General features: G+C 39.9%; 1 protein-coding gene across 1 annotated transcript; it reads left to right on the forward strand.

Moving 5' to 3' along the window:
- The first annotated feature begins 2,730 nt into the window (after positions 1-2,730).
- On the forward strand, positions 2,731-8,995 carry LOC121333180 (histamine H3 receptor-like). Its single transcript, XM_041399302.1, has 3 exons — positions 2,731-3,010; positions 5,432-5,598; positions 8,201-8,995. The coding sequence occupies exons 1-3, from the start codon at positions 2,764-2,766 to the stop codon at positions 8,993-8,995; spliced, it is 1,209 nt and encodes a 402-aa protein (XP_041255236.1). The 5' UTR covers positions 2,731-2,763.
- Positions 8,996-14,385: the final 5,390 nt, after the last annotated feature.

The raw sequence follows: 14,385 nt of genomic DNA on the forward strand, positions 1-14,385 counted from the left end.
ATAATTAAAGGAACCAGTGAAATAGACCATAAAGTCAGTAAGCAAGATGAATCCCGTCCTTTAAAATGTCTGAAAACAGATCATCAGAATGGAAATGCATTTTTATTTTCACACAATTTCTTTCAAGAGAGAGCATGAAGTACTGTCTAACTGTCTTGTAGACATTTTTGGTTAGAGAAGTTACAGTCCCTTCCTATTTTTGTTTGCAACCATTTCCTAAGTTTAAACTTCCTTTATTCTGAGTGGTAGATACAACATGAGAAAGAAATTGCAAAAATGTCTGACAACAACTCTTAACTTTAAAAATTCTTCTGGTACGTTATTTTTAATAATGTACCAGAAGATATTTTAATTTTTATTTTTAATTGAAGCAGCAGTTTTAACCATTTTTGCCATCAAATACTGTAAGGTTTTTAAGACATCCTGCTCACTTGTGGAAGAGTTACGAATTTCATTACCTGGCAAAAGAAAAAAAGAAAAGAAGGATGACAGAATTAATTTATACCCAAAGTACAACTGCCTGTCCTAAAAATATGTCAACAAAAAACCATAACATTACCAGGAAAGGGTGGATAGTGGCTTTTATCTTTTTGGCCACTCTGTTTTAATATCTTTTTACTTTCCTGGTTTTGTTTTGTTATTCTGAAAATGAATCAGGAGTACAGCTGAACACAGATTAGCCATTACAGCACTAGAGTTTCCTACAAGGTAGTATCAGAATTTTTTTTTTCTTTGTGTCTCAAACCTAAATGAGCAGACTAAGATACCTGCTCTCTGATTGGGGTACTTCATTAGCTGAGTATCTTCAGAAGAGCTGCTTGGTCATTTCACTGTCAGTCATTTCCTCTAAATGTCCTGCATGCATCTGGAAATCTTCCATGCTCAAATATGAAAAGTCATGTTCTTAAAATCTTAACATTTAAAAGTGAAGATAATTGTCTTTCTTACAGCAGCATACCAATTCTGGACTGTTAGTAATTTCTTCATATTGCAGGTAATTCAGGGGGTTGGTTCTACTGTTTAATGTGGGGGAAAAAAGGAAGATAAAGATGGGACATTTACTTGTGGATCCTTTTGCTGTGTTCATCTTTGCTATGCGTTTATTGCTTAGCATGTCTATTTCAGTAAAAAATGGAAGCAGACACGAATTCTTACAGTTTAGTGGCTGCTTCAATATTTTTCTAGCTAGACTTGTTCTAGACTGATTTAATCCTTGTCAGAGCCACACACACAGAAAAATTCTGCTAAAAGCTCATGAAGTGGATCTTCTATCTAACTTCATATGTGTAGATGCCTTGCAACACACAGGCTTTCCAAGCATGGTTTGGAAGAATGGGGTATTTAAGATTTCAATAAATCAAATTAGATCTAAGATCCAATAAGAAATTTTGAGGGAGGGAGAGGGAATACAATTAGGCAGCTCTATACTCCTGGAAACTCCAAGATTTAAGCCATGTGGCAAGGTCAGTGGGCTCTCATGAGCAGTGAAACTGCTGAATTTTGTTTTGAGGCTTCAGTATGGCTAGCAGAAGAATGGCTACCGGTATTACTTAGTAATTGTGCCACATGGTGTTTTCTGCAGTACCTGGACACGAAATAAAGCTAAACCGGTGATGGACTTACATGCTGTGAAGATACTTGCATGGATAATAAAGGTTTGCATTTTTGTACTACTGCCATTCAAACATTCAGTAAAAGCACTTGACAAACACTAATGAATTTGTTCCCACAACAGAGGTGAAGACACGACAGCCAACGTTTTTCAAATTTAAGTATTTAAAATTGGACACCAAAGTGTTTTTAGAACCCATGATTAAAATGACTGATTGAATTTTTACAACTGTAGAATACTCACAGCTCTCTGCAAGTGGCTTCATTACTCATACAAAATATAAGCATTTGTGAAAGACGCACGATTTTTCGCACCAGTGTGGAAAGAAAAGCCTCATCCTGTTAAAGTTAATTGCCAAGCTCTCATTCTCAGTCAGGGAGTCTGTATTTAGTTCCTGGGTTCTGGGGAAACAGCATCTGGTGATGTGTTGCTGAAGCTGCTGCTAAGATTTTTGAAACTGATTTCCGTGAGAGTTTTGAACTGATCTTAGGGTTGGACCATTACAGGTTAACTGCTCTGGTAAGTAGCTGTGTGTATACTTATTTACACCGTATCAGTTTTCAGCCCTGGAGTGCACAAAAAGGAGAATAGCAACAATAAAGTCGACCATGATTTTCCTCAGCAAAAAGTATAAATAGAGAGGGACCAACAGCTTGCTGAATTGTAACAATGTCAGATAAACAAGGATGGAATTAAAAAGTAGTTTAAATTCTCGTTAGGATAGGTACACAGGTTGAAGAAAAAAAAAATATAGAAAAGTCATATATAGTCATATATGGTTTGCTAGCAAGTAAAACACATCAGGAAGGGAGGGAGGGAAGCAAGAGGGAACCTCAAATCAACCCTCCTGACCTCCACAGATAAGGATCATGTTGCTTAAAGAAGAACTTGCATTTCAAAATACGAGCTTGAAAAAACTCTGTATTTCTTAACCAGAACTTTGCTAATAAGATTCTTCAAGAGAATCTTAAGAAAACTAGATTCATCGAGTATCAAAAGCTTTTTATGTTTTCCCCTCCCGAGAAAATTTTTTTTGGATGCTTATTGGATTTTTGACCCATCCTATTTTAACTCCTTATGAATCTCAACCTTTTGGATAACTTTGCCAGACACAACTTCCTTCCCAGACTGACCTCACCTGGATACCCACCATGCTCAACAGCACCGCCGAAATTCCGCACGCGGCTGCGACGTGTAACGAGACTTGGCCCACGCAGTCGCCGAGCTCCGAGTTCTCCCTGGGTGTGTTGGTGCTGCTGGCTTTCCTCATGGTGTTGCTGTGTCTGCTGACCATCCTTGGAAACATGCTGGTGATCCTTGCTTTTGTTATGGACAGAAACCTCAGGCATCGGAGTAACTATTTCTTTCTGAATCTTGCTGTTTCTGACTTTGCAGTGGGTAAGTGAGAGCTGTGGAGCCATGTGCTAATTGTGTTGTAGGACTCTGAGGAGAAGCACTGGTGTTTATTGTCCGTGTGTTTTCTTCTGAGAGAACTATTTCCCAGCTGTGTAGACGGGGCAAGGATGTGGAATGGTGGAAGATGCATGAAGTGTTTTAGCAGCCTATTATTTGTCAGAAAATAAAGGTTGCTTTGTTAGGTAAGCAGGTAATGTTTAATGTTTCAAGATAAAATACTAGTCTGGGAATTTTATGGACTAACAAAGAATGGGAGCTGTTTGTGAAGAGTTTTGGCTGAAATTTAGATAGTCTAATCAAATACAGCCTATATTGTCTGACAGCTCTTGCATGCATGGTCAATATCTTGTCTTTCAATCTGCTATCACACAACACAGATATCACCTCAGGTTTGTGACTAAATAGAGACAAATGCTATTTTTAAGCATTTTGCTGTATATGGTCTATATAGAGTAATACCTTAGGAATATGTGTTTGTGTAGGCAAATAAAAAATTACAAGTAAAGCAATTTCTAAAAAATTTGATGCTACATGTATATTTATACATAGGGACACAGTTTTGAAACTTGTACTGAGAAAAAGTACAATTAAAACAGGAGTGTGATGTTCAGTTGGAGACTGGAGTATTGCAATAGTCTGTGAAGTGTTGCGTGTCTTTGCTAAAAGCCTTGGTTAAATTACTGAGTGTGTAGAAGGATGGTTTAAAATAGTTGTGGTCATTCAACCAAATCTGTATTCTGACTTGCATATCACAACAATGTTTTTTAAGTATCCATTTAAGAAGTATACTAAATGGAGAGAAGAAACTTAATTTTTTTTGCCAGTGCCAGAAGTTCTTTCAGAGGCACAACTTCTAACAGTCCTATCCTTGTGATGTCCATATCTCCTTGTATAATGTTTTGATATCTCCCTGCATATGCTTGATGTCTTCTTCCAGCCTATCTCTCCCTTGATGTGATGCAGAGCTCTTGCTGCCTGCTCTCCAGTTACAGTACACTGGAAAAAAACAGAGCAGTGAGCATAAAACCAGTGGACAAACTGGTGTTCTCTCATCTGACTCACCATCTCGCATCATACTGAACAAACACCAGCGTCTAGCTGAGAAATACAAAGTAAATAACATTCTCTGCCAAAGAAGGAAGTACAGCTTACCTGGCATTACCTACTTTCCATAATTTTTTTGGGTGATATTATGTTTAACTGAATGTCTAGTTTTTAATTACAAATTCTGTTAAAAGCTTTGCCTTTGTCTTAGTTTGACTTTAGAGTCAAACTGATTTGTATTTTTGTAGCTATATAATTTAGATTCAGGGTATGCCTAAATTATCCTTACTTTCTTCTTGATCTAAATTGCTAAAAGCTTTCAGAATCATTTGCTTATTCTTTTAAAGTATCTAATCTAGTTGCTTTTGACATTCTGCAATTTTTGCTTTGTCTCTGTGCTTCAGTACCTATAGCTGGGTTTGAATAGAGATCTCTTGGTTCTTAGTACAGGGAGAACAACAGGAATCGTAGGATTTTTATGGAAATGGAAACTCTCAAGATACTCTGTTACAGGAGTTCACACTATTAGGTAGTAAATCTAAAGTTGAAACCAAAGTTTTTTCCTGATATAAGTGTTAAAATCTATAATGTTTTGCTCAAAAACATCCCAAGGCTGTGGTGTGATTCTATGTGGGGTGATCACCTCCAAATCTATTAAAATGAGGTAATATTGGTGCTTTCACAACATTTGGATTTAGCAGCCTAAATTTAGGCAGCAATGGGTGAGAGTGGGTCACTCGTGTTCTCACAGTCTGATGAGTTCCCATAGATAATATCCTCTCAGCTTGCCCCTGAAAAGTGGTTATTATCAAGATTTAAGATGAGGAGAAAGGTTAGGCTGAGTGTATTTAATTAACTGTGCTGTTCTTGTCGGCCTTTTGATCATATAGTTTTTAAAATTAGTCTGAAACTCATATTTCTGTGAGAAGTTAACTTTTGGAACACTTTCTGACACCTATGCTTCTAAGAGTATGGAAGCATGGCAATTGGATAATTTGTTATAGAAAACAGTGGATTACACTGGGGAAAAGATGTTTTTGTTTGTTTTAATTTCAGCAGATAGAAGAGTGTTTACTTCAAGTAGGTAGAGCAGTCAACTGCTCCTTCTTTTAGCAGGTGGTGTTAATTGGAAAGGTAACAATGATACATAATAAACATGATACACCTTTCAGAGAGGTATTAATTATAAGAACATTACTAGTACCTAGTTTGTAGTAAAGGTTCTTTGGTTGCAGGATAACACAAAGCCATCTATGTGTCAATTCCAGCCAGTCTTGATCAATCTTTTATGCAGAAATACTTCTCCGCTCTCATGCAGCGCAGTGCTGACTGACGTGTGCATTTGGTTTCTTTTCACAGGTGTGTTCTGTATGCCCTTGTACATCCCTTACGCCCTGACAGGGACATGGCACTTGGGAAGGAGCCTGTGCAAGCTCTGGCTGGTCATGGACTATCTTGTGTGCACAGCTTCAGTGTTTAACATCGTCCTTATCAGCTACGACCGTTTCCTGTCAGTTACAAAAGCTGTAAGGATAACATTTCTATTTATTGCTTTATATATGTTGGGATTTCTATAAAACTCAGAATGTTTCACAGTTGTCACTTTAAGCTTGAATGGTGCTTTGTTATTGGTACCATTTTTTAAGAGAGAAATTATGATGCTTCAGTGTTGCATTAAGACTTAGGAGATTGCCTTGCCTGTGATTTCAATGTTACCCTCATGCCACCTGCACTAGAAGTTATTTAATTACTCTACACAGGAGATGGGAAGGTCCAGGTGGGAAAGAGACAGCAGGCATGTGGAGAACTTGGGCTTTGGCCGTTAGAAGAGTTGGTGGTGATGAAAACTAGGTTGAGTCACGGATGTGCTTAGGCTTGGATAAATTAAGTAAGAAGAGCATTTGGAGAGACTGAGATGGACTGAGTGAAGATGAGAGAGTGAGATGGACTGAGTGAAGATCAGATGAGCATCTGAATTACTGCAGGGGGTGATTGACATGTGCTGACAATGAGCAGTTGCATGGAAACTGATCTCTTGAAGCAAAAAGAGGAATGAATCAAAATATGTGAAGAGGTAAGAGATGTTTCTTGAGTGTTGTCGTTCTTCTGTTTCAGAAGATATCCAAGGAATCAAGTAAGAAATATTGTCATTCATCATTTCTAAGCTCTATTTGGTGTTCAGTCCTAGAATCTGAGAATGGTTTGGAAGAGACCTTAAAGATTGTCTGGTTCCAACCCCCTGCCATGGGCAAGGACACCTTCCTCTAGACCAGGTTGCTCAGAGCCCCATCCGACCTGGCCTTGAACACTTACAGGGATGGGGCATCCACAGCGTCTCTGTTTCAGTGCCTCACCATCCTCACAGTAAAGAATTTCTTTCTAATATCTGATATAAACCTACTCTCTTTCAGTTTAAAGCCATTGCCCCTTGTCCTATCTCTGCTTGCCCTTCGGGTCCTGGAAGGCTGCAGTCAGGCAGTCACCCCAAAGCCTTCTCTTCTCCAGGGTGATGAGCCTGCTTGCTTGAATTACATGTTTCATATTAGACTGGGAGATTCTAATTTGAGAGGTGCTGATACAATGTCTAGTCACTTTCTCTTTTCTTTCCTAGTGGTGTGGTTTTTACAGTTGTTTTTTGCTAGTTTTTGGTTTTGTTTTTGGATTTTTTGAGTTTTTTTTTAAGCTGAAGAGTAAAGTATAAGAATCCCTGTATTTAAGACATTAATGAAGCTGCAGAGCTCAGAATAAGAATAATGTAAATTAAAAGGGCCTCTGTAATCTAGGTGAGACCCATGTTCTTGTGCCATTGCTGATGGTCTTCATGTACATGATCACAATCTGGTTTTCTTCTTTAGGGTATTAGGATGGAGTGAGTCTAGGAATGTGTAACAGGGCTGTTAACCATGCTTCCTCAGAGACTTGGGATCCACCTCTGCCTCTGCTGCAAAGCTAGCCTGTGTCCAGGTTCTAGTCACTCCAGACATAACAATTTGTGAAGCTGTGCCCAGCTTCCAGTTTTCTGCCTCTAAATTGAGCTGCTCATCTTGCACAGGGTGGCAAATTCATTACTGCACACCTGGAGCTGTGCAATGAGTTAATGTGATGCTTTAAGATATAGAGGAGTCTGAATTGTCAGGCTACACACACTTAAAACAGAGAATCCAAACCAATGTGCATAACCCTGAGCTACTGCTCTGATACTTGCTGGGGAAATGGGGACAATGTCCTTTGTGTGCTGTGTGGCTGTGAAGGTGCCATTCGTTACTATTTGTGTATCATGCAGGTTCTCTGCTAATGAACAGTATATGAAGCTGATGAGGAAGGCAGCAGTTTTGAGGAAAGCCTGAGATGCCAAATGTTCAACAGTATAGAGGAAATAAAATTGTCCAGCTTTTCATTAACTTACTTTCCTGTGCTGTGAAAGACGGAGGGGACCAAGAGTACGGCTGGGCTACTACAGGGTGGGCTTAGCTCTTCTATTTCCTGACCTTGGATGATTTTATTTTAATTCTTAATTTGCTGTCTGAGTAGACATAAAAGCATCAAGATTTTCAGTAGTGGAATGAACTGTTTGAAAGGTAAGGCTAACATTAAAATAGAGTGAATCAGTGAGGCAGGGCGTGTTATAGTATATGTCTGGGATAGATTTTTTGCTATGGCAAGAGGAAACAGTATGAAAAATTATATTGTCTGGTGTTTGCAGTCTCACATGGCAACCTGTCTAGTACAGAAGGCTTCTACTTTTGCTGGGCATGTAGGAACTCCCACAGCTGCTTTCACTCTCTGCTGAAACTGGGCTGATGAATCATAAACCTATTTCTTACCAATTCCTTATTGCTACTTTACTGTGTGGTGGAAACAAGCTATGTCCTTTCATACCTGGAAGCCAAATGATAATTTAGCCATCATAATTTCTGCTCCTCTCCTATGTCCAGTATTAAAATAAATCACAGAGCTGCAATGTAAGGAGAACAAGACTAGCAGTTTTTCAGAACCTTACATAGTGAAGATGTTCTAGGTGTCTGGGGAGATACAAATATTATATTTGGCTTGATTATGTATGGTTTTTTGACATAATTTCCCCCAAAATGTTGTCTGAATATGTGACATGTCCTTTTTCCCTTGCAGGTATCTTACAGAGCTCAGCAGGGAATAATGTCCAGCTCTGCCATCAAGATGGTGGCCATCTGGGTCTTAGCATTCCTCCTGTACTGCCCAGCCATCCTGTTTTGGGAGCAAGTGGCCGGCCAGAGCGTGGTAGCGGTGGATCAGTGCTACGCCGAGTTCTTCAACAACTGGTACTTCCTGCTGTGTGCATCCACCCTGGAGTTCTTTGTGCCGCTGCTCTTGGTGACCTACTTCAACGTGCACATCTTCCACAACATCCAGCGGCGCCAGCGGCGTGGCAGTGTGCAGGACTGTGAGCCTCCGAGGAGCAGCAGCCTGTCCTGGAGGTTTTGTGGCTTGCCGAGGCCAGGGGCGTCATCTCCTTCGTCAGAAGCAGAGGACAGTGTTTCATCACTAACCAGGTCATGGAGACCGGCAGTGGTGGCTAATGGTCCATCTCGAACAGAAACCAGTTCTACGGCTCTCAAAAGGAACTTTTCTGCTTCTTTCTGTTCAAGGTCTGGATCAAAACTGCAACGGGACAAGAAAATAGCGAAGTCTCTTGCCATAATTGTCTGTGTGTTTGCCATTTGCTGGGCCCCATACTCTTTATTAATGATTATCCGTGGGGCCTGCCAAGGAAAGTGCATCCATAACTCCCTCTATGAAGCAACCTTTTGGCTTTTGTGGATCAATTCCTCTTTGAACCCATTTCTTTACCCTCTCTGTCATATGAGGTTTCGAATGGCTTTCCTGAAGATATTATGTCCCAAAAAGTTTTCAACATTGAGATCTGGTAGCACGCCTTCTGTTTAGAGAGGTAAAAGAATGTCTTACACATAAGGTTCCTCTGTTATTCAGTGATACCTTTTCATATGTATTGTTGGCATGAATAGAGAAAAAACCTATTTGTTTACTAATGACATTGTTTAAGAGTGCAGCAGAGTTATGTAGTTGCGCTGATATTGCTAGTTTTCAGGATCTCGTTTTTGGTTTTGCTGGTATGATGCTGGATTATTTACTGTCTAGTGCAATGGAAAGAACAATAGGCTATGCTAGATGTCCTCTTGGTTTGTGAGTGTGAGGTATATTTTTTTCTTTCTCTTTTTTTCTTTCCTTTGTTTAATACACTGTTAATACAGCTGCCACTGCTCTTGCTATCTCCATAGAGTCACTGGAGGGAGATACCTGCTCATGTACGTGTTGAATTAAAATTTATGTAATATTTATGAATCTAAAACTGTCAGTGAAGAAGCAATACTGCTACATTTTTCAAAGATTGTAAAAATCCTCAGAGAAGCAGTATATTTCCATTTCATAAACTATTATGAAGACAAGAGCGAGCCCTCTCCTTGTTATCATCCCCACAGTGAGCAATATGCAAGTGAATGGGCTGCCTAACCTGCCATATCTGTCCTTTTCAAGTTTTAATATAGCTCATACCTGGCATTGCAGGACAAAGCACATGTAAGTTAGTAATTCTGAATGATTTTCAGAGAATGAAATTTTCCATGCTATGAGAATTTTGAGATTGGTTATCAAAAGTGTCAGACACAGATGGTTGTTAGTCTTTTCACCCATAGTGTTTTTTCACCTGACAGTGGCTGCCTCTTTGGTCATGCTTAAATGATATTTAGTGCCAGATCTGTGCACTATGTGATTGCCTAAAAGATAGGCCAAGCTTGGGCACGTGATCACATTCCTGTTGAATTAGCAGAGCAAGCAATGCTGAGTTCATGCTGGATTTATGATTTTGGCTGGCTGTGCGAGAATAGACAATAGCCTCTCTGGTGTAAAGCTTTGCAAGTGCAAAGATATTCTATCAAAATGTCTGGAACAAATTTGATCTGACAGAGTGATTTTTATACTAGAGCAGTACTTTGTGTCCTGTTACTGTTACATTATATGGATTTTCTCTGCCCCAGAACAAATATCAAACTCGATTTTTTCAATTAGGGAGCAAGGGCCATATTCACTCCTTGAGAATGAAGTTTACAGAGGTCTGGAAGCTGATACAGAGATGTCTTAAGCAGCTCTTAACAAACAAATCAGTTGAATGTTCAGTGCTGAAAGGAGTGAGTAGATGTCTTGGAGGAAGCAGTGGAGTTTGATTACACCCCATTCCATGTGCCAGACTTTCTTACCGTGTGTTGAGTGTTGCAACTCACCCAGAAGGTTTTCATGGATGGGTAAGTGAGAGTCACTGGCTACATTTTTTTCTCTCCTTTTGTGTAATTTTACTCCTCTTTGTTTATAAATATAATAATGTATGAAATATGGAAAGAGAAATCTGATGCACAGAACAATGAAGCGCAGTAGTCAATTTAAATAGTTTTTAACCTAATTTGAAATTGGCTGTAGAAGTGTTGCCATAACAGAGTACTGCTTTGCAAACACAATTCAGATGCATGGAAGCATCCTAATTACAGCACAAAAGTTGATGGCTTTGAAGAGCTAGAATGTCTTTCTGTTCAGAGGTCTGGAACTGAAGACTTCTCTTGCCAGTTTTCACACTGCTGGAAGATTATCTTTCACCATTCATTCTCGCTATGCTTCCTTGCCTCACGTGGATACTGTTATGGATTGTGAGCCTGATTGCTAAGAGATGCAGGAGGAGGTCATTGATTCAGCACAGCTGTTTTTACTGTCATGAGTTGTGGTGCTGGATAGGTTTTGTAGGGTTTGTTTTTCTGTGAAGCTTAAAAAATCTAAACGCACACACAGAGTTAAAACATTTATAGAATAGCTGGTGTACTAAACATCTGTTAAATAGAGAAACTGAAGATAGGCCCAAGATAGAAATGTATTTGTCTGCTTTTCTATCCCTATACTTTCAGTATAAAAATTCAGTTTGCATTTTGTGCTTAAAGAATGTAAGCATTGTTCATTTTGGAAAAATAACCCACAAAATTATTGACTAGATAAACTGAGTCCACATTTTGCAGTGCTGGAAAACTAGTTAGTCAGGGAACTTGCCAGGCAGTGCAATCTGCAGCAAACTTGAAACAACATAGCATGGTGAAGCTACTAGAGATAATTTTTATTAGAGTCTGTTTTACCCACACACTGTTCAAACTGTTTTCTCACACCACGCCTGTGTATTAGATGGATTTGTTGTTGAAAATTTTGCTTAGTGCTCCCAGGGTAAGTCAAGCACTGGGTTGCTGTGCCCACAGCTTTCAAGCTGTCTTGGTCAGGGTGGCATCATAAATATTCTCCCTAGTAAATCACAAATCAGATGTTTTTCAGGGTTATGATAAGAGACTTATTAAGCATTTGTTCTTATGCCCTGACTCAAATGGATGTTTTTTGACAAAGGCTTTTCTAACCCAGGTCTCTCTAACCAGTCACTCATCCATTTCACTATTTCATGTCCTTGAATTTTCTTCTGTCTTTGCAGATGTTCAGTAGGCCTTCAAAATGCATGGTGACAGTAGCTATATGACTTTGTGGGCTTCAACTCAAATCACACCAGTTTTTCTAATCTGACCCTCTCAGATTTAAAAAAAAACCAAACCACTCAACAAATAAAAATACATGTTGGAAGAAATTGTGTTATCTTTATTTTGTTTATTTCTGAAACAAATATTGAACCCTAATGATTCTCCTAACGTCCATGTATTTTATTTTCCAAAGGAAATACCACATAGATTTCCCCCTGAGTGCTACACAGAATTATGATTAAAACTCCAACATTTGATTTATTCCCTAATTATAAAAGCAAATTACTACATTCCCCTTGTCCACTAATCAAGTAATTTTATCAAAGAAGACAACCAAGTTGCTCAGGCATGATTTACACTTGGTAAGTCCATGCTGACTGTTCCCAGTCACCTTGTCCTCCCCCACGTCCTCAGAAACACCTTCCAAGGGGCCTCACTCCATTATTTTCCCATGGACTAAAGACAATCTGGCCTTTTTTCCTTGTGGCAGCATTTGAAGATCGTTGCAACATTTGCCTTTCTTCAGTTGTTGGGAATCTCCCTTTGGAGATGGTCTCCACGACCATTCTAAGAGGATAGAAAGTGGCCTTGCAAAGGTGGTGCTGGCTCTCTTGATAGCACAGTGGGTTCCATGGAGTTTTATGGGTCAAGTCCCCTCAAGTAATCCTGCTTTATTCTCACCTGCTCTTGACAGTTCTCATCCTTGAACTCATTCACTAAGCATGGAGGAAAGGGAGACCTAGTTAGTAAGGAATGAATCTGAGAAAGCACTGGTTACCTCAGCTTATCTGCACCTGATGTGACTGGATTATTGGTCCCCTCCAGTAAACTACCCATATTTTATTTTTTACCATTTTGCTGTTAATAGGGTGGCTGAAGTTCTTTGTGTTGTCCTTGATGTCCTTTACAAACATCAGCTATAGGTGAGCTTTTGTTTTCCTAACATTATTCTTATGTTGCCAGGCAACATTTCTAAATATTTCTTTTGTGTTCTGTCCCTCCTTCAAGCACCTTCATGTTGTCTTTTTGCATTGTGGTCTCCAGGGTTAGCCACTGTCATGATACATCTGCTTCTTTTCTTGAGAGCAGGGACAGACTATTCTTGTGCATGGAGGTTGGTGTTCTTAGAGGCCTGCAGCTTCCTTGAGGTCTTTTTCTTTTGGATTTGCCTCCGATGGGATTCCCACTACCACTTTCCTAAACAGAAGTCTGCTCACCTGAAGCCCATGGTCTCCACTGCTACTCTCCTTCCTCATCCCCTTTAGGATCTTGAGTTCCACTGCCTCATCATCACTACATCAGAGTGGCACTGATAGCGTGTCCCCACACAGCTCCTCTTTAACACTGAGCAGGTGATTCAGCTGTGCATCACCCCCATTAGCCCAGGCAGGACTTGTATCTGAAAGTTCCCCCTGACAGTCTCCAGGAACTTTGTTCACTGCTGGGACCTGATGTGTTGCACTTCCAGCAGATGCCATGAATGCTGAAGTCCTACATAAGAAGCAGGTTCTGTGGTCCAGAAGCTTCCTTGAATTGCTTAAAGAAGGCTTAATCACCTCCCTCACCCTGAGCTCTGCAATGTGCTCTCAACCCTGATGTCACCCATGGCAAGTGTGGCTTGGTGACTGCACAGGAAGCTCCAGTACTTCCTCTATGCTTCCCAGGCTGCAGCTGTGCACACACATCTAAAGCAGCCGTGTCTCATTGCCACATTTTGCCATTCCTGAGGTCTCTTCTGTTTCTGTCATCCTTACACCTTTTGCTTTAATGACTCTTTACAACATAATTCCCTTTCTTCCTCAATATGGTAGCAGAGCACTGCATCTTTCCTCCCCACATCTTGCCCATCCTCTCTTTCCTTGTTTCTTGCCCTACATCTTCCCAAGTACCTGGCATTATGGCTGCAGTTGGAAATGATGGTCACTTGGTGTGCCATGGTTCTGCAGAGTGACCAGCAGCACCATGGAGTGTCAGCCACAGCCATGGCCTACCAAATTCTGTGCATTCCCATCAAAATAAATGGAGTTGTGCTGAGGAAGGGATATCTTTTCTCACACCTGAAAAGGGCTAAAGGCTTGGTAATTAATGGAGTAAAAGCTTATCTAGGATTCCTTGTCAGGTGCAGGATTAGATGGCCCACACCATAAAGACCTCTGAAGTGCAAGTATTTAGTTTGTTCTGCCCAGAATTTCTTGTTCGGGTGAGGTGAAGAGGTATTGGTGATGCTTCTGCTGCATGGAACTGTATTACAAATGCTCTGTAACCAGCAACACTAAGAAATATCTCTCTGTTATTAACTGTAAAATTTAAAAAGTGATATAGCAGCAAGTGCAAAGTGTCTACATTTTACTGTAAGGGAAATAGAATTGTAATAATTTTAATCCTGTTCACCACTGTGGAGGTGAAAATGAGATATGGTTTTAGCTTCAGCACAATTTGATGTGAAAAACCACTCACACATTGCTAATATGTAAACTGCTTGACTGTGAAAAGAATTATCTTCAGACAAGCTTTTTTGACATTAGTAGATAAAGATCCATGTCCAGGAAGGACACTGATTATGAGGTGTCATTTTTAAGGCCAATACCTATTGTCCAATACCTATTGGCATTCAGATCAAGAAACGCCAGAGAGCCCACGTCTTGAAGCCTTGTGTTAAAATTTTTTTATATTGCAAATCTTTTCTTGTTATGTTTCAGTATTCAGCCCAGCCTGTTAATAGACTTGTCTCAACCTTTTGGATAACTTTGCCAGACACAACTT

This window comes from Onychostruthus taczanowskii, unplaced genomic scaffold (genome assembly GCF_017590055.1).
Source record: "Onychostruthus taczanowskii isolate IOZ18803 unplaced genomic scaffold, ASM1759005v1 scaffold16, whole genome shotgun sequence".
Classification (NCBI taxonomy): Eukaryota; Metazoa; Chordata; class Aves; order Passeriformes; family Passeridae; genus Onychostruthus; species Onychostruthus taczanowskii.

Coding starts and splice junctions, on each gene's coding strand:
- LOC121333180 (XM_041399302.1), top strand. CDS start 2,764: ATGCTCAACAGCACCGCCGAAATTCCGCACGCGGCTGCGACGTGTAAC. Junction 3,011..5,431: donor TGTTTCTGACTTTGCAGTGG/GTAAGTGAGAGC, acceptor TTCTTTTCACAG/GTGTGTTCTGTATGCCCTTG. Junction 5,599..8,200: donor TCCTGTCAGTTACAAAAGCT/GTAAGGATAACA, acceptor TTTCCCTTGCAG/GTATCTTACAGAGCTCAGCA.